Below are 20,623 nucleotides of genomic sequence, written 5' to 3'. Positions count from 1 at the left end.
TACCATCGTTTCACAATCCCGTAGCTCGTGGTAAGTCTACCTTGGATGGTTACAACATTATGGCTAATAATCCAATCGCTGATTCAGAATATGAATGGGATTTTCACTTCCAGAACCTCACTGTTGAGCTCTATTGTCTGTACGATAAATAAGAAGCTATCACAAGCAGCCGGTTAGCTTAGCTTAGCACGGAGACTGGCAACAGCTAGCGCAACTCTGCTAAGTAGTCGCTGTTAGTTTGGCATAACCCTCACTACGTTTTTACAATTCAGTTTTTATACAAATTAAACAGACAACCTGTTAATTAGCTTTTCAGGTACTGTTAAGTGGATATTATTACCTTTGGACAGAGCCAGGCCAGCTGTTTTACGCTGTTTTCAGTCTTTATGCAAAGCAAAGCTAACTGGCTGCTGACTGTAGCTTCATATTTACCGTACAGACATAAAAGTGGTGTCAATCTTCTCATGTAACACTCGGCAATAAGCAAATAAGCACATTTCCCTAAATGTCAAACTATTCCTTTAAAGAGGACCTATTATGCTTTTGTGCTTTAGTGTGTTATATAGTTTTTTGTGCATGTAAAAGGTCTGGAAAGTTACAAAGCCCGAAGTCCACCAAAGGGAGCTACTCTCCCCCACAAAATCACTGCTCCTGAACTGCCTGAAACGGCTGTTTTCTCTTCCGTAACGTGGTGATGTCACTAACACATACTACCTGCCTAGCGGCTAGTTTGGCATGCCCTCAAACAAAGCTAGTTAGAGCAGAGCTGGAGCGATGTCCGAAGAGTTTGGTTCAGTTGACCAATCACAACAGAGTAGTCCAGCTGACCAATCAGAGCAGACTGGGCTTTTCTCATACCAGCAGAGCCGGTGTAAATAAAGTGTTTTTTTTAAAGCATGTAAACATGTTCCAGTAGAAACCCAAAATACAAGTATGCACCTGAAAATGAACATAATAGGTCTTCTTTAAAGATAGGGTCGATGATGTTGGAAAGCTAGCATAATTTGAAAGTAGCATCGCCTCAGGAGCTTCGCTTTGAGTTCAGGCTGGTGCACAGCGAGGGTAGAGTACGAGCAGGGAGGCATCTGATTGGTTCTTTCCCATCGCACCGCGAGGCAGTGATTGGTAGATATTTTTACAGGATTACAGCAGCTACAGATGACTGCTCTTTTTCAGAGCTCATAAGTAATGGATCGCTGTCGGGGTGTAAAGACCATTTCAACCAATATAACAAATAGTGTAAACTGGGGAACAATGTTAACCCTGCCTTTTAAGTTTGGACAAAATTTGTAAATTTTCGGGCATTGCCTAAACACTTTACACAGTGATAGGAACCGATTAAATTGACAACACCCTACACTGCTCTTGGACAAGATAAAAATTAATCTAGATACTGATAACCTGTTGCTTGCATTTCCCATCATAATATGTAAACTGCTGTAGTTTTTACTTGACTGCCTCACTCCATATCAGTGCCCAAGTGTTTTTCCCATCATCATTGTGTTCATTATAAAAAGTGTCTCAAAAAGGAGGCCTCTTTATTTTTTGGTGTCATAGCATTGAGCATTTTGCTGGCAGCTCATTCTGTCATTGAACTGGGTACAAATGGGTATTATTCAGAGTGCTGAGGTCCATTTGGGGTTTTTGTCAGGACTTAGAGTAGTGTGAAAGTTGGTGTCAGTGGACCCCTGGCCTAGTCCAGCTGAAAGCCAGTGTGTTAGTTTCTATGGTAATGGAGAAATAGTAACTACCTCCCAGCAGCGTCCCGCCGCGTGTCGCCTCCTGAATAGAGCGCATCTGCAGAAAACTGGGGGACCCTGTGAGATGGGCAGTGACCCGTCATCACACCGACTCACATATATGGTCATATATAGACATTGAATTAGCCTAAACCTCTTTTTCACACTGCTTACGTCATAACTCTTGAGAGAAAGTTGAGACTGAGCCATATATTCCCCGTTTAGTGAAAAGCAGTGTGTGAGACAGAGTAAAAAGCCATCGCAGAGGTCATTAGGATGAGGGAGGGGGGGGAGAAGTAAAATGAAACAACCACAAAGTGTGGGGAAAAAAATCAAACAAAAGCTGACTCCAAATCACAATGCCTCCAATAGAAATTTGAGAAGAAAAGTTATGAAAATCATACAGGGTCGGCTCTTACTTATGCAAATGTCCCTAAATTTCTCATTCATTGCCCTGAAAGTGTTGCTCTCACCCAGGAAACAGAGAAGAGTGGGAACAATTTGATATTTGGAAAACGTAGCCTACCTCGTCATTTAATACAAGAACTTTGGAAATTACTCAAAAAAAGAAAATGTACCAAAGATTTCCCCACATCATGTGATTGAAGAGTCGACAGAATGACATTGGTTTAGTTTTAAAATGTCAAAATGTTAGGGAAGTTTGTGTTGACATTTAAACATTTGTATCCTAACAAAATGAAAACAATAGTGACCGCTGAAAGGAGGCTAATGTGACATGAATGGAGAGGAAATGGGCCAAACCGCAGGAGGTCATTAATGAGAAAACCATAAAGTTAAAGGAATCAAAGCAGCCTTTGAGTCGGCTTCCTTTAAGACTTTTTTCCTGAAGCTCATCCTCATCCTGTTGTTTAGAGAAGCACACTGAGAATGAGGTAATAATGAACTGCTGAGCTGAAAATTAGTAAATAATGGTTACATGAGTAGTTTTTGGAAGGTTTCTATCCCCCTCCCTCCTGCTCTACTACTCTCTGACCTCGCTCCTCCCTAACCCTTACCCCCCTCGGTGGTTTCCCATGGCCTCCAATTGATTCAATTACGTGAACACACAAATACCATATGCCTAAAGATGTTTTTTCTCAACCAAGCACAAAACAACTTGGCAGCTGCACTAACGAAACAGACTTGATGCTGATACTTTCGCAAAGATAGAAGTTGAAATATAGGAAATTCAGCTATTTTCCTTTGATTTTTCTGTTCCCTCATGCGTTTTCAAATTAAACCTACTGGAAACATTGGAGCATCGAAAATGAAAACTCCGAAATAAAAAAAGACAATGAATGAAGGAGAAAAGTGAATGAGGGGAGGGAAAGAGGGGAGGATCAGAAAAGTAAAGCGGTGAAAAGGAGGAGTAGCGAGTCGCCATCAGAAGTTGTTCTGCGCCGTAATTCGGCTTTGTTTTCCCTACAATAAAGTCTCCTGCATGTTGGCCTACAGCATAACATTCGGTGGAGAGAAGTGAGGCAAACAGAACATTGCGAAAGACGCTTTGCATTCTTTCGCTTTTGTACGTGTGGGACCGTTGATGAAAGAGCAACAGACACAAAATGGGGAACAAAGGGGGGCTGTGTGGATGAAGGCACTATCACTGACATCCCCAGCACTTTGAACAACTTGTCAGAGCAGACACTGAAGCAACTGCATTCTGTCACATTTGTGTACAAACCCCTTGAAAGGGCTGGCTGACCTGCCCATATCCCTTTATTGGGGTTCAAATGGCAAGAGGCATTCATTGTGTCTGGGAGAGTTCATTAAATTCATTGGTTTGACCTGTTATTTCTAGGCCAAAAGTCTGCTGATTTGGAAAAATGTGAGTCAGCCATACGTAATAGCCTACTGACCTCCGCGGGGTAACAAACCCTTTTGAAGAGCATTTCAAGGCTTTTATATGAATAGGGTCAAAGGGGAAGTTTGAGACATATCTATAGCAGAACCAATGGATTTACATCAAAAGGGAATTTGAAATCATCCAAAGATATTTAGACCTCTAATGGCTCTGTGGAGTTTTTCTTTCACAGTATACTTGAGCAAAAACCCAATTTCTAATTATTTTTCCTTCATGAGGAAAGTGTGAGGATTGATGAGGCTTTCATGTTGGAAGACACAGAATTCAGTAGTTAACTAATGCTTTGTGTATGACAGACATTGGCTGGCAAACGGTATTGCTTTGCACTATTTGTCTTATTCTGAAGTTGGAAAAAGTTTGTGGAAGACATACTTGACCATTTCAGTTCCCATAAAGTCATCACATTTAGATGTAAATGGGCTCATTAGAGAGGCCAGGCTGTCAGGTTTGCATCTATTGCCCATTTATTCTTGTCAAAAACAGGCCACGGCCCACAGCGGGCGTTTTCCTGTTGACGTGTGAATGTAAAATTAGTTTCTACTGCTCTGTTTACCAATTAATGAATCGCTAAAAAGGGAGTGTTAATAACAACTGACCAGTAATTTCTAGAGTCAGTCATATTGAAATTCACAACCACAAATCAAAGATGTAAAGAGGTAAATGGGTGTAATAATATTAATAATAACAACTTTATTTATATAGCACTTTTCAAAAACAAGTTATAAAGTGCTTTACAAAGACATAAAAAGCAAGAGAAATTAACAGGAGGTAATAAATAAAAATAGAGTTGATACAGTAAAAATGACAAGCAAGGTATGAAATACTAAAACACGGTAACAAAAAGTACAATAATAGCAGAAGAATAACTGAGACAGAAAGCAATTCTGAAAAAGTGTGTTTTTAAAATGAATTTGGAAGACAAAACAGAGCGAGCCTGCGTGATCTCCTCCGGCAGGTCGTTCCTGGCTCCAAAGGCTCGGTCTCCTCTGGTTTTAGCCTTGACCTAGGGTGTAAAGGTAATGTCAGGGTACAAAGTATTTTATTGTAGAAAACCAGTGCCAAAATTGATGACACTAATTGCATACAAAATGTCCAAAAATATTTTTCTTTTAATTTATTAAGTAGATTTTTGACACATCAAACATCACTGTTTGAAAATGCGGTAACACATTTTCATTTTACTCAATTATTGTTGGCTTTAAGGTCAAGCATATTACTGTCTTACGGTCTTTACACACCAGGAGGGTTTTATTTGTGCGATTAATTCACATGTCAATATATTTTTTTGGTCTGTTGTTTTTGCCATGAATACTTCACACAGAATGCGAATAATCCTCATCGGAAAAGCAACGTCATTTTTTTTTTTTGGAACAAGGTTGATTTTTCTGAGCCTTCGCACTGTGAATAAAGGCATCAACCAATCACGTTGTGCGGAACAGGTTGAGTTGTGCCTATATTTATGAAACAACAACACGGAGGCTCTGTAGTCTCAACCAAGACAGAAAACTTTATTTCTCCTTTCAACCTTGACAAAGGCAGCACACATCTACTCCTTCCGTTCTTACCTTTCACAATAAAAAACCTAGACATATAATATTCGCACGTGAGTATTTTGCATTTTCTTGTCGTCACGTCCCTGATGTGTAAGGTTTTATTTATTTATTTATTTTCACTTTAATTTATGTCACGCTTGGCCCTTTGTTATGCCTATGTTGTCAGGCTGTAAATAGAGTTCAGTTTGGGTTTTTTCCTTTTTCATTTTGGCCCAGTTACACCAGACAGAGTCCCTTAACAGAAAGTCACCACAGCAGTAGTGCTACGCCAAAGACAGTACCCAAGGGAAGACACAAAATCATGCATCTCAGTCCTTTTAAAAAACCCAAGCACTTGTAACTTTCTCTATAAATAATAATTAGTATTATTTATACCATATTTGTATTTATATTACAATTAAACTTATTAAACTAGACTCTACTAGTAAGAGTTAGGATTGAACTAGAAATTTTAAATTTGCTGCTGAGTTTTACAATGACTAGCAGCAGAAGCCGAACCACTGAACTGCATGATGCATCACATCTGCACAGTAGCTCCTAACATTTATTACTGTGCTACATTTGCTTCCTGGTCAACTTATGACAATTCCTGGTGAACAAAAAAAGAAGCTCTGCTTAAAAACTTTAATTCAGAGGGTTTAGACTAACAACCAGCAACAAACAAGCTTGGCACTATTTTGAATGATGTAGCTCTTTGTCAGATATCTGTTTTTCTTTGATTATTAGTTATTTATTAACTATGTTCAGTCGTTCAGACCTGACAGCCTCACTGAGACGGACACAGTGTGGCCAGCCGTGTAGAGGCAGCCATAGCTCTGAGGATGCACCTAGCAACAGCACTTGACCTGGACTGAAACTCATCAGAGAGGCTTGACGCGGCAGACTGAGGCATCAGTTCAGCAACCAGATTTACCATCAGGGGAGAACTCATGAGAGAGACAAGTAAAATGCTAATCAAAAAGGGAAAATATCTGAATGGACAAAACTTTTCAGCATTTCAGTCACAGCAATGCTGTCATTTTCATTGTTTTCTTGTTAATCATTTTTCCTAACTAGGAATAGTGGTTCACTGTGCAGATTTCTAAATGTAGGCATATGTATTCATGCTGTCTGTTTTCTATGAGCTTTCCAACTCGTACAGTTCCATGCTTGATAGTTTTATTTCAAGAATTCCATTTGCATAAAAATGTGGAAAAAAGTGGCAATTCATGTTAGGTGGTTTTCTTAATTATTTGCATTTGAAACACTAAATTTAAACGCACAATATGTAATTTTCTGCCACTATGGGGTCTTTCAATCAAAACAATAACAAAAGACAGATAGTGACCTCGTGAAGTAACGTCTGCAGAGCTGCCGCTGATATTTGCTCAGCTTGTTTTTCTGATAACTTAAGATCCAGATGTCCGATGACTGAAATCCTTCATCTGGTTAAAATATATTGTTAAACGACCAAGATCTAAAAAGTGTACCGTAAAAATGTGGCTTTAAACTGGATAAAAAGGACAACCAAACGCTGACACATACAGACGTGGACAAAATTATTGGTACCCTTCCGTTAAAGAAAGAAAAACCCACAATGGTCACTGAAATAACTTGAAACTGACAAAAGTAATAATAAATAAAAAATTACTGAAAATTAACTAATGAAAATCAGATATTGCTTTTGAATTATGGTTCAACAGAATCATTTTAAAAAACAAACTAATGAAATTGGCCTGGACAAAAATGATGGTACCCTTAACTTAATATTTTGTTGCACAACCTTTTGAGGCAATCACTGCAATCAAGTGATTTCTGTAACTCTCAATGAGACTTCTGCACCTGTCGACAGGTATTTTGGCCCACTCCTCGTGAGCAAACTGCTCCAGCTGTCTCAGGCTTGAAGGGTGCCTTCTCCGAATGCATGTTTCAGCTCCTTCCACAGATGTTCAATAGGATTTAGATCAGGGCTCATAGAAGGCCACTTCAGAATAGTCCAATGTTTTGTTCTTAGCCCTTCTTGGGTGTTTTTAGCTGTGTTTTGGGTCATTATCCTGTTGGAGGACCCATGACCTGCAACTGAGACCAAGCTTTCTGACACTGGGCAGCACATTTCGCTCCAGAATGCCTTGATAGTCTTGAGATTTCATTGCACCCTGCACAGATTCAAGACACCCTGTGCCAGATGCAGCAAAGCAGCCCCAGAACATAACCGAGCCTCCTCCATGTTTCACATTAGGTACAGTGTTCTTTTCTTTGTATGCTTCATTTTTGCGTCTGTGAACATAGAGCTGATGTGACTTGCCAAAAGGCTCCAGTTTTGTCTCATCTGTCCAAAAGACATTCTCCCAGAAGCTTTGTGGCTTGTCAATATGCGTTTTGGCAAATTCCAGTCTCGCTTTTTTATGATTTGGTGTCCTCCTGGGTTGTCTTTCATTAAGTCCACTTTGGCTCAAACAGCGACGGATGGTGCGATCTGACACTGATGTACCTTGACCTTGGAGTTCACCTCTAATCTCTTTGGAAGTTGTTCTGGGCTCTTTGGTTACCATTCGTATTATCCGTCTCTTCAATTTGTCATCAATTTTCCTCCTGCGGCCACGTCCAGGGAGGTTGGCTACAGTCCCGTGGACCTTAAGCTTCTTAATAATATGTGCAACTGTAGTCACAGGAACATCAAGCTGCTTGGAGATGGTCTTATAGCCTTTACCTTTAACATGCTTGTCTATAATTTCCTTTCTAATCTCCTGAGACAACTCTCTCCTTAGCTTTCTGTGGTCCATGTTCAGTGTGGTACACACCATGTTACCAAACAGCACAGTGACTACTTTTCACCCTTTAAATAGGCAGACTGACTTATTACAAGTTTGAAGACACCTGTGATGCTAATTACAGGACACACCTTAGTTTAACATGTCCCTATGGTCAAATTATTTTCAATCTTTTCTAGGGGTACCATCATTTTTGTCCAGGCCAGTTTCATTAGTTTGGTTTCAAAATTATTCTGTTGAACCACAATTCAAAAGCAATGTCTGATTTTCATTAGTTAATTTTCAGTAAATTTTTATGTATTATTACTTTTGTCAGTTTCAAGTTATTTCAGTGACCATTGTGGGTTTTTCTTTCTTTAACGGAACGGTTCCAACAATTTTGTCCACGTCTGTATGCAAAGGGTCTATGGCTATGCAAATGGTCTACGGCTTCTTCTTGACATGCGACCAAATGAAACGGATGTTATCTTGATTCAAATTGCGTATTTCTCTAGGTTTGAAAATTGTTTGGAAACATTTGGGATAATGTCACAACTCGACAAAATATATAACATAGATCTAGTTGTTTTTAGACATTAATGCAGATATATTATACATTTAAGTACAAGTGAATTATGATGGATGTCTTTCCATTTTGTTAAAGGGGAATTTCCCAATACTACTGATTGCAGAAGTGACTTTTCGTAATCACACTTATGATCCTTCTACACTGTGGGACTTAGTTATACTCTCTAATGGACCTCCATGGCGGAGGTTGCTAGGAGATTTTTACGAAGCACCTCAATGAACCGCAGCTCAGACTTGTGTCAGCATGACGTACGATGCGTCATTTGTCATATTCACACACACGGAGATGTTTCAGTGTGCAGCGTGGCCTCTTGCTTTTCAGTGGAGTGTGTATCAAATGTACTGAATCCTTCATATGGACATATAAACACATAAAAGTAAGACGGCAAAGAGGCATAGTGTTTGTAAAGATGCTGTAATATCAAACTGGTAAAGATGATAGTGCTCTGATGATTAGAGTGTGTATTATTATTAATGGTGTTCTCTTTGTAGCATAGAAAGTTCAAGAAAGCACATAAATAACCACAGACAGACGGGAACAAAAATTGAAGGAAGGGACAGAGAGCTATGTGAACGTTTTATTGTAACCTGTTAAATGTATTGGCACTTTGCTGGCTCCTGTATCTTTGCTTTGGATTTGGCTGACACTTGTTGAGGAACCAGAGGCGACTCAGTGCCTTAGTTGTGTTGTGAAAAAGAAGAGAAAAAGGTTCTCCATCATGCCGAAGCATTTTATGCCCCGCCATCAACCATAATGAGTTTATTTTGTCCAACACAGATTAGACAACCTCCTACACACTTATTTCTACCACTTTCATTAGCTGATGTCATCATAGTTTGCTCTGCTTTTTTTTCTTCTTTTGCTGGTCTCAGCTTAAAAATCACCGTTCCTGGACCGGACTGAAATAAACAAATTGAGTCAAAGAAAAACCAATCAAAAGCATCTAAAAAAGAGTCTTTTGAATTTCGTATCTGAAGCTACGGTTGGCTGCATTTAGTAGTAGTAAGTACAGTAGCAGTCAGGATTTTTCAGCTATTTCTGCAATTCCTGAAAAATAGAAAACATGTCAGCTAAACTCAAATCATCAAATCGAGCTCAAATCAGGTTTGGGTGTAAAAACGAGTAGTCAGTCCCAGGCTTTACATCTCAGAGACAGAAAACTCATCCTGTGTTTTGTAGTTTTGAAAGAGAGTCACTCCTGTTTGCCCCTCAACAAACACTCCCTTATTTGTGCACAAGCCAGAAACTGACAAATCCAAAATAAAATGTTTTTTGATACTGGTCTCTTCCCGGAATAGGAAATGTCAACAGACTGTCAAAAAAGTCAGAATTTATCTAATAGTGAAGCATATTTACAGCGGCACAAACAGTAAATATTTTAGTAGGGATTAGGGATACACTGATTCAACTTTTTCCATCCCAGTAGTGATACCTAGGCTTTGGGTATCGGCCGATACCGAGTACCGATTCGATACCAGTGTTTAATCAATAAGCTGAATGCCTCACTGTGTGGATGTGACTGGGATCATTCTCTTATGTATAAGGTGACATCAGGCTCGACTTTAACGTTGCTTTCCTAACTTTGTAAAACAAAATGTAACGAATAAATACATATAGATTTAGTGAATTGTTATTTATTACTAAAATAATAAATTGTACACCAGCAACTTGCTAAAATATCTTTAAAATTAACAGGAATTACAAGGTGTAAACCTTTTTAATGCAGCAACAAATTGGTCAAAACTTAAACAGAAATTTAAATTTCAGTATATAATGTAAACATTGAATTGAATTGAATAGATCGCCCCCATTGTCATCGATATCTGATCCAGCTATTTGAGTCAGTATCGGCCCGATATCTGATCCAGTATCGGTATCGGTGCATCTCTATATTTTAGGCTTTTCTCACCCACTTTTTGAATTTTAGTGTTCTGTTTTGTATGCACTCCTGTTACACAATAGGTAACTGTTGCGGCAGTTTAATTGGGATGTAAAAATAAGTTCATATAGCTAGAATTGTGACACTTTGTGCTTTCAAACAATGTATAGTTTGTCAAAGTAAAGTGAGGGATCAAATAGATGTTAACCAACATTCACTCCAGGCTTGTGTTTGGGCTGCTGCACATCAAGTAGAACTATTTAGCCCTGTGGAAGGGAAACATGATGGAAACGTTTCTGACAGAAAAGATTTTTGAGCCAATAAAAACCACATTTTCAAACACAATACATAAAGTAACATGTTAAAAGGAGACTGCTGTTCGTGTCCTGTGTAAAACTAAAAGTCAACGTTCACTTATTTTTGTTGCCTAAGCCTAACAAAGTAGTTTTGTTGCGTTTTTCATTTGTTTTGTTTCAATGTCGTAGTCATGTTAAGTCACACCATGATGTTTTTTTTACTAAACCTAACTAGGTCTGTCCTGAATACCATTTTTTGGGCTTCGAAAGTAATCAAAGCTTCGTTGTGCAGTGCGGCGCGGCAGGCTGACATTTTCACACACACACACACAGACACACCTGTATTCACAACAAACAACGATATCCGTCTGAGAATAACTAATAATAATGAATAACGTTGTGGGATTATTCCTTATTTCATGGGCTATTTTGCGGTTTATACATTATTATTACATACTCATATATAAAAAAAAATTTAAATGAAGCATTCGAATAGTGATTTGGAAGTTGGCAACGGTCGAAGCATTGAAGCATTAAAGCAGTCGGGTCAGCCCTAAACCTTAACTTTTTTTTTTTTTTCAATGTATTAGTCATTTTAAGCGAAACCATGATGTTTTTGTTTTTTTTGCTAGACCTAACCAAGTAGTTTTGTTGTGTTTTTGTGTTTTGTTTCAATTTACAACATTAAAACAGTTTAAAACGGCAACCATAGTTTGGGAGCAAATGCATTTCCCTCAAAATGTAATTGAGAATGCAGTTTAGTTGTATGGGAACTTTATTTTGTAGGAGAAAGACAGGGTTGTTTCAAACAAAAACAATTTAATTTCAAATTTAATGTTGATCTGCTGGATGTTTCTTGTAACTTTAGTTCAGTTAAAGTGTTTAATTGTGAGGCTCAATTGCTCCACTCTCACTGCATTCTTCTTGGAGGGAAACATATTTTATCGTGGATTACGTTTGTCTTTGACAGGACAGGACTTTCCCCCAGGAGACCACCATTTGTGTCCCATGGGAAACTAAGTCAATATTCACTTATTTTTGTTGCCTAAACGTAACGTAGTTTTGTCGTGTTTTTTTTTGTCATTTTAAGTCAAACCATGATGTCTTTTTACAAAACTTAACCAAGTTTTGTTGTGTTTTTTGTTTTGTTTCAATTTCCAACATTATATAGAAAATACATTTCCCTTGAAATGCAATTGAGAGAGCAGTTTAGTTGTATGGGAACTTAATTTTGGGAGACAGGGTTGTTTCAAACACAGTACATAAAATAATATGTTAAAAAACTGAGCATCTAAAATAAATTTAATTTAAAGTTTAATGTTGATGTTTCCTGTGACTTTAATTAAAGTAAAAATGCTATTTGATCTGTTTAATTGTGAGGCCATGCTGAGTTAAGCAGTGCTTTTTCAATTACCATCTTGAAATGGTCACTTAAATGTCTTCTCATCCTAAAATAATCCCTCAAAAGCCTCCACTTAGATATGATCAGACAGTATTCATGCATGATAAAACACATTACAGAGTTAAGATAGTTGTGCTTTAATTCTGTATATTTACAACTGCAACTAAACACTGTTTAGCATTGAATTCCCTGTGGTTCACCTGTAGGGCCTTATGTCTGTCACATTATGGTACCTCAACTGCCTGCGTCTCTTTGTCCGTCTCCCTCTCTCTTAAGGATTCATTAGTCCCTATAGACTCCTGCAGCCTCAACATATTGCACCATTCAGCTGGTACTTATGTGTCATCTGTTATCTATTGGACTGGTGTTTTCTGGCGAGCATATGAATGATAATCAGGCCTTTGTGCGTCCATAGAGGTGCAGCAGGATCCGCGGTCTGTGATGTTGCCTCAGGGGGAGATTAGGAGGGGCAGCCGGCCCTCTGTGTCACGTCGACAGTCACAGCGCCCATCCGCGGCTGGGCCAAACCCCACTGGGACCTTAAATCCTGTTACACTGTCAGCTAAAACCATCATTTGTATTAGAGATGTGTGGGTGTTTAAGTGTGTGTACACATTAAGCGAGGGGGGATAGTGTCTTAAACTATGAATTATTCATACCAAAAAGAAAAGGAGATATTGACTACATCTCCATAAACAGACTGCTCTCTTTATGTCATCAGGCACGAGATCTTTGGGTATAATTGCGTAAAAGCCCCTGAAAATGTGCTTCTCCAACGGCACAGCAGGCACTGGTCATCATCAGGGGTGAACTTGAGTGATGGCAATTGTTCCAACTTAATATCTTATAAATAATTTACTATTTCAGGGGCATTTGCTTTCCCCCCTATCAAACATAAACGTTAAGGAGCTTTACCAACCCACAGCTGTATGCTAGTGGAGCTCACTGGGTTTGCGGGGGAAACACAGATGTGATGATGCATGAATCTCATCACAAGTGGCTATAAATGTATATTTTTTTAGCTTGGGACTAGTGCAAAAAAGCTGTAATAGAGTTGAAATAATGTGAGTGGGCTATTTTCCCTCGATTATTTATCTCAGTAACAAGTGATTATGGAGAATGAAATTCTTTGCACTTCTGGCCCGCGCCTCCAGAGGGAGGTCAAAACTATTTGTCAGTCTCCAGTTGGGATTGCAAATTAGGATGAGCCTCCCTGCGTGACGACCCATGAAACCTCTATTCCTATCCACAGGGTGACTGCTGTACATAATTTGAAAATTAGGGCCTTTGATAACATCTTTATGTTGAGCAATACATCAAGCTGCCACCTCCTGTTGCTGGAAAAAAAAACACCATTTTAGACGTTTTATATCTGCATTGTTTAAAAAAAAAAAAAACATTTTGCCTATTTAATTTTGTTCTTTTCTTTTGCACATAATCTGCACTCTTCATGAGAATAATAGTGCTTTTTAAACATATGATGAAAACACGTCATTACCTCATTAAGATTCGGAATAAAAGCGATAGATTTTGTATTTACAGAGTGCAACAAGATTGACAGACTATAGTTAATGGCTAATTCCTGGCAGGGAATGAAAGGAGAGCAAAAATGAAAATGGCTCTCTCGCAGATATAACAGTCATTCGGGCAGATATTTAGTCTCGTTAAAGGGTTTAACTGCTCCTAATTTGTAGCTACTTTAATGGCGCAGCGTAATTACAGGTCTGGCCTTTTATGGAAGATTAGTGGTGTGAAGCTGAGCACATTATAGTGGCCTCTTTAATGGGCAGAAAACGGATAGCATCACACACGCATGTGGGGATGTTTTGGGAACTAATTCTCTGGATGTGACAATTTATGGGAAATATGGCTAAAACAGAGGACAATATCCAGATGATTAAAATGGACTAACCTCACACAGAAAAAGCTAATAAAGCTACAGCCAACTTAAATCATTGCCCTATATCAATAATGTCCTGATGCGTTATGATGCCATGTTTATGATGTCATATTTATCCTTAATTCTAAGAGATCAACAGACTATTTCTGTGTTTTATGAGAGAATAAAACTGAGGATAGAGAAATCCCATTCCACTATTTACTCACACATTACGGGTCCCGTTCCCTTTGAAGGTCTTGTTCAGAGAGACCTTAAAGTGAAAGAAAATGTTTTCCTATTACTTAATTGAATCAGAGCGCGAGGCTGGGGGCTTCACGCGCGGCGCACTGGGCTCCTCTATGACAGAGTCGCCTTTGTTGCGTCTATCCGCCGCTGTCACACACTTTAATTCGACTCTCTTTCTCTCTCATTGAAACCCCTCCACAATGACATTCAATAAGGGCCGCAGAGTGAAAACCTGGTTATTTTTACATATTCTTTTTCCCCCCTCTCCGACTCGGCAGGGGCCCGAGCAAAGGAATTAATCACTGCTCTTTAACAGCACTGCCTCCAGGCGATGACTTGTCCCTTTTTTTTTGTTGTGCCCAGAAATGACACATTAACCTTAAAATGGATATGCGTAAACTTTACATGCAGCTGCTGCGTTCAACACTGTCAGTAAAAGTAGCCACACAAGTGCAGAAGAACCTGGCACACAAATGATTAACCACATACAAAAATTATTATAGCAATTTATTCAGAAGTTTAATAGCCTATACATGCACATGCAGCCGACCTTCTCATACACCAGATCCAGGCATAATGAAGCTTTAATCTTAAAGAAACGATGGGTAATAATTATGTAATTTACCTGCTGTTATTAAAATGCAATAAATGTACATTAACAGTTCTGAAAGTTTCTCCTTCCAGTTCTACAGACACAATTAAGACTATATATATATACATACCTAATAGGCTGCTTAATGTCTATGAGACAAACCTTGAATACATACACTTGGCTGTCCGATGTGACAGGAGCGTTTTTTTTAAAGCTGTGCTCTATGATAAAAATGAGAGAGTGATGATAAAAGGGAGAATGGGGCAGTGCCGCCTCTTGCGGCGTGGGTGGGGCTGACAAGAATAGACTACATTATGCAGTTCATTTAGTTAACAAGTGAAATAATGGGGAAGCGTGCAGTGGGAATGCCGAGAGAAAAGGCACAAAACCCTATTGAGAGCTCTCTTGGCCGCTTTACAGCGTAACCGTCACATGGGCCGAAACCGGAGTCCACGGCGGCTATTTAAGGAGCTGCTCGCTGCGCCTTCAGCACCACAAAGCTGTCCACCGTCACGAGGAGAGCAGCACGCTGACAACCAACCACCACCACGCACCAGGCTTCAACTTCAACAAGTTTTGCAAACATGCCGAGGTCTTTTCTCGTGGATTCCTTGATTTTAAGGGAGGCCAGCGACAAAGGGAGCGAGAACCACCCACCTTTATTCCCGTACGCCGTGCACTCGCCTCACCATCCGCACGGGCTGGCGGGCTCGTGCCACTCGAGGAAAGCCGGACTCCTGTGCTTCTGTCCGCTGTGCATGACCGCGTCGCAGCTCCACCCGTCACCTCCCACGCTGCCGCTCCTCAAGGCGTCTTTTTCCCCCTTCGGCTCGCAGTACTGCCACTCGGCGCTGTCGAGGCAACACGCTTCATCCAACAGCATCAACCTGAGCCACGCACCGGGGATTTACCAAGCTGCGTACTCAGTGCCGGACCCAAGACAGTTCCACTGCATCTCCATCGGTGAGTAGATTAAAAAAGCTCCATTTAAATGCTTCAGCCAATGTATAAAAAAAGCCCCATCTCATGTGTTTCCACCAGTGTCTGACAATCTCTTTATTTTTTCTACAGAAAACAGCAACAGCAAACTTCAAAGCAGCAAGCGCATGCGCACGGCCTTCACCAGTACACAACTTTTGGAGCTTGAGCGAGAGTTCACCTCCAACATGTACCTGTCCAGACTGAGGCGCATCGAGATCGCCACGTACCTGAACTTGTCCGAGAAACAGGTGAAAATCTGGTTCCAGAACCGCAGAGTGAAGCACAAAAAGGAGGGCAAGAGCAGCGGCCAAAGGACTGGCTCACATAACTGCAAATGCTCGTCCATGTCCTCCACGGCGAGATGCTCGGAGGAAGAGGAGGATGACATGCCCATATCGCCCTCCTCCTCGTCCGAGAAGGAGGACGTGGACCTGTCCGTCTCACCCTGAACTGAACTCTCTGTGAAACATTCTTGGTCCTCATGATTTTGAAATACAGCCAAAAAAAAGACTGTTTCCACTTGTGTTCAGTCGTCTGTACATAGAAAGAGAATATTTAATCAGGGAATTGTCCTGATTTTATTGTATAGCTGTATACATGTTGTACGTTTTGTATGTAGTTTTTTTCTGAAAACGGTCCATTTTGTTGTTGCCAATCTGATGAGTATGGTAGGCATATTTGTAAAGATAAACCCAACAAAACAATAGCAACATTGTTTATTAGTATTTGGGTGGAAGACGGTATTTTGTATACATACTTGGTTAGATTCATTCTATGTGGATGGAACTGTGACTTCAAATATGGAAAGCTGGAGAGAAATTCCCTCAATGTCACTCTGAAATTATATCTTCAGTGTAATTGAAAAATATTTATTTATTTAAAAATGTTGATACTTAAATAAAAATATTTCTGAGCGGCATACTGTTGTGGTGTGAGTTAAATATTTTTGGTCTTTTACGCACCAGCGAGTGCGCACAGTGGCGCGCGTAAACCCAGGTTAATAACATCACTTTTGACATTAGATTATTTTTTTAAAAAGATGCTGGAGACAATTAGATGATGTCAAACACTGTGTGATAGTCTTTGGTCAAAAATGGTAACATGAATTACATTTCCACACACACATTTAACTTCCTGGTTGTGCTGTATGTGGCAACATGTGCAGTGCATTATTTTCAACGCAAGACCCATTTTCTTTGCAATTTAAAATCTATATTTTAATATTCTTTTAAAAGAAGGCACAGCTGCTGTGCGCAAGGGGTGTTTAGTGTATGAGAAGAAGACTAAAAAAGGTTTATAATGTTTGCTCAAAGACCCAAAAAGAAATTGGAAAGGACAAAAGTACATTTATTTTCTGAGATTCCCAGCCTTGCACTGCACACTACAGACAAATAACATGTTCTTGTCTAGAAGGAAACTCATTAGGCCACATGAGCTGAACTCCACCCTGGACGAGTAAATTAAATGCTCAATAATCTTTATCACTCAGAGAGTTGATAAAGACGTTGTTGTGAGGTCCTTTTATGTGCTTTTCCTTGGGGACACTCGACCCACATATCACTGCCTGGCCCTTAGGAGCCCCTTTTCAAGTTTCCTCTGCAGCTGAAATGATCTGTCTCGTGTGACTGAGCTAATAATCACTGCGGGAGTATAATGGAGTGTGCATATCTTAAGATATCGATCTAACATGAAAATAAATGAGGGAAAGACACAGTTTGGTGTCCATGACCCGTATTGTTCTTATTGTTAACGCACCAGTGTGGTCAAGTTTTATTATCTCCAGTTGTGTTTTAGACTCAATACAAGCCTCTTCAACTCAAATATTATCTTTTAAATAATTAAAAACATAATTATTAATTAGCATATAATGAGATTTTTATGGCAAATCATGAAATCCACAAAATTAAATAATGTGCCAAGTCAAATAATTACGCAGCATCCTCAAAGATAAATTCAGTCTTTAGGCAAAAGAGTTTTGTTGGATATTCTGGTTCAAATTAGTCTCAAATTATATGTATATTTTTACTCAAGTTAAAAATATGTCATTTGCACTAGAACATCTCCAAAAAAAAAGACCAAACCAGGAGTTTAGCGTATCGTTCCAGTTTTGTTCGCCTATTTTACGCACCGCTCCAGCTGCTCTCTGACTGAAGCTTTGCTTCTCAAAATTACATTTATTATGTTGAATAGGCTTTAAATTATATTTGCAACCTTGGAAACGTATCTCTATACTTTTTTAAACGGAGTAAAAATGTCTTAAATAGCATATACAGCACATTATCTGCATCAGTGTGCCTTTTTTTTGGATGTGAAGTTTCACTTGTAAACTTTCATTTAATTGTTCACTTAACCATTTTAACAAAACTCCAGTATTTGCATTTGTTAAGATATGGGATTAGACTATTTTGTTAATTGCACCATAGAGCCCCATTTTGCTCACAACGTCCTCTGCAAAGCGCCCTTTATCCATTCAATAGCCTCGGGGGTATGTGCGCCCTGGGGGAGCTTATATACGCTCGGTGCTCCAAATGCTCAATTTATTTATTCTTAATTTTGTGCCGATCAATTCATTGAAGCAAAAAGGACTACGGTGTCTTTTTAAAAAGAAGAAAAGGGAATTGTGGACGTAACCTTGACGGAGCTGAGGAGAGTTCTCCCCTGACGCTGGAGAGCCGCTTGAGTCAACAGGCGCCCATCTAGCAGACTCGCCCTTGTCTTTATTCCGGCTAATTTTTTATTTACGGCTTTTCTTTGACATGTCTCTTATCTATCAGATTAAAAGAACAGCTTGTAACAAATCAGTCTGCACGATTTACAACAGCATTAAAAGGGGACAAAGGGAGCAGGCAGTCAGTACCTGAGAGTCTGGTAGACGGCGCGGCGCTGCAGCTGATTCGATGGTTTGAAAAATACGCACGAAACAAAATACTTGAATCCTGAAAAAGAGCCTTTGTACGTTTCTTTAGAAATCAAGCAATTCTGCATGACAAAGGACAATTAATAAGCCGTCTTTTCACGACCAGCAGCTGGTTTCCCCGTCAAGGAAAGTTGGAAAAAATTCAGACTGAATGCGCGCAAAAGCCCCTTTGCGCGCAGACAGCAACCCAAGGTGACCCATTTGGCACAGTTAAAATAACCAAGCCGAGGTAAAAGCGAGGGAACTGTCAAAAACATTTAAGCTGAAATATCTTGAAATTGCAAATCCCTTTATGTGGAGGGACGCTGCCGATGTGGGTTAGTCGTACAAAGGAGGTGGTTAAGTTGGAGAGGCTTTGGAAACGGACACGTGGCTTCTCAATGAGCTCCTTTTGGAACCCGCGTGGCTTGCTGTGGCACTGCAACATTCAACTACTTTAAACTTATCCAGCTTAGTAAATGTGTTTAGTAAACCCAAAGTGTTAACCTACAAACTTTAACCAAATACTTTATAAACTTTTTAACACTTTTGTACATTTATAAAGTGTTTGTTTACTCGTTTTTTAAAGGACAAAACTGCCTGCTGCTCCAGGCTTTCCAACCTCGCTTCTAAATGTGGAGTACTGAGTTATTGTCAGAAGAGTGAATGCTATTTTCAAGAGGATGTTTTTTTCAAACAAGCATTTAATAGTTTAGTGCACTTTTATCTTCATATTGCATTACTTTATGGTGTTTGCTGGCGTTTTTTTTATTTGGCGTGCAGCTGTTTTTTTTGCCAGGAAATTGGAAGGAAATATGATATAAGTATAGAATTGTGCGTATTTTTGTGTATGAATTGTAAATGGCAAATGTTTTTTATTTCTGCATTAACATCGGGAAGGCAGCTAAATATGAATTTAGTTCATAGCTTGTATAAAAGGGGTTTTCTTATATTTTGGCACAGCTTCATCCAAACTCGACCTGGAAACAGTCTCAGTTGCTCTAGATGCTTTATTTTTTTAAACGACTGTGGTTTAAGTGGTAAAAAATGGAAAATGTTTCATTATGGAGCTGTTAGTGTGGACAAAGTGTGTTCAGCCTGCTGCTGAAGTGGCGAGAAAGGAAACCACTGTTTTTCTGCTGCAACATGTGAACCCATTGAGCTGTATAGAATGTGTTTAACAGCTAATCAGTAATGTAAGATGAAGGACTGGCACGCAGCTTCACTTCTCCTCTCTTTCTCACCCTCTAATTGAATATTCAACGCGCGCACCGTGCTCTGCCTTTTTTTTTTTTTTTCAGCGTGCTTGAGAATGCGCCTTTCTAATTCTCGGCCCAAACGCAAGCAGTGTCAAAGGTCGACAAATAATGAACTGCGCAGACATGGAAGTGACCTCTGCAAGCGCCAAAGCTCCAAAGTGAATGCTTCTCAATGGGGATTCCCGTCCAAATATTTGATGTGACATTTGGGTAAAAATTACAGTGGACTTTCATTCATTAGTCCACATGTAAATATGAATATTATACTCAGCAGAGACATCTGGAAACGAGAGGCATATCCTATCTGGTCACTGAGGTAAAACACTTGTAAAATCAACTTCTAGGGACTGTAGCCAATAAAAAAAATAAGAATATTGTAAGATATTTTCTTGCACCATGTCCTCCACTATATAATAGTTTATTATTTAAAACAAACACTTGCATCATTACTGGTGAGTCCTCCTGTATTGTATGATTGTATTATTGTATATCTGTATTATGGCAAACAGCAGAAATATGAATTATGCAGTTTAATCTGTGGTTTTTGCAATATAGAATCAGGCAGTTGAAATTAGATTTTGAGAATGGAGACAGAGGCGAGGTCTTTGGTGAAGGGAAGCTACGCGCACGCACTCAGTGCGCATTATCCACGCGCGCACACATAGACCCAAAAACCTATTGGGGCACAGAGTGACGGTGTTTTCGACAGTAGATAAAGA

The 20,623-nt window shown here is 39.4% G+C and overlaps 1 protein-coding gene across 1 annotated transcript; it reads left to right on the top strand.

Moving 5' to 3' along the window:
* The first annotated feature begins 15,074 nt into the window (after nucleotides 1-15,074).
* Nucleotides 15,075-16,668, top strand: gsx1 (GS homeobox 1). The gene is made up of 2 exons (XM_037748704.1): nucleotides 15,075-15,731; nucleotides 15,840-16,668. Exons 1-2 carry the CDS (start codon nucleotides 15,353-15,355, stop codon nucleotides 16,196-16,198), a joined length of 738 nt encoding a protein of 245 aa, XP_037604632.1. The 5' UTR covers nucleotides 15,075-15,352; the 3' UTR covers nucleotides 16,199-16,668.
* Nucleotides 16,669-20,623: the final 3,955 nt, after the last annotated feature.

The sequence above is a fragment of the Sebastes umbrosus genome, chromosome 17 (assembly GCF_015220745.1).
Source record: "Sebastes umbrosus isolate fSebUmb1 chromosome 17, fSebUmb1.pri, whole genome shotgun sequence".
NCBI lineage: Eukaryota > Metazoa > Chordata > Actinopteri > Perciformes > Sebastidae > Sebastes > Sebastes umbrosus.
Note: the sequence above shows the minus strand (reverse complement) of the source record. Positions and strands in the feature narration are given on the sequence as shown.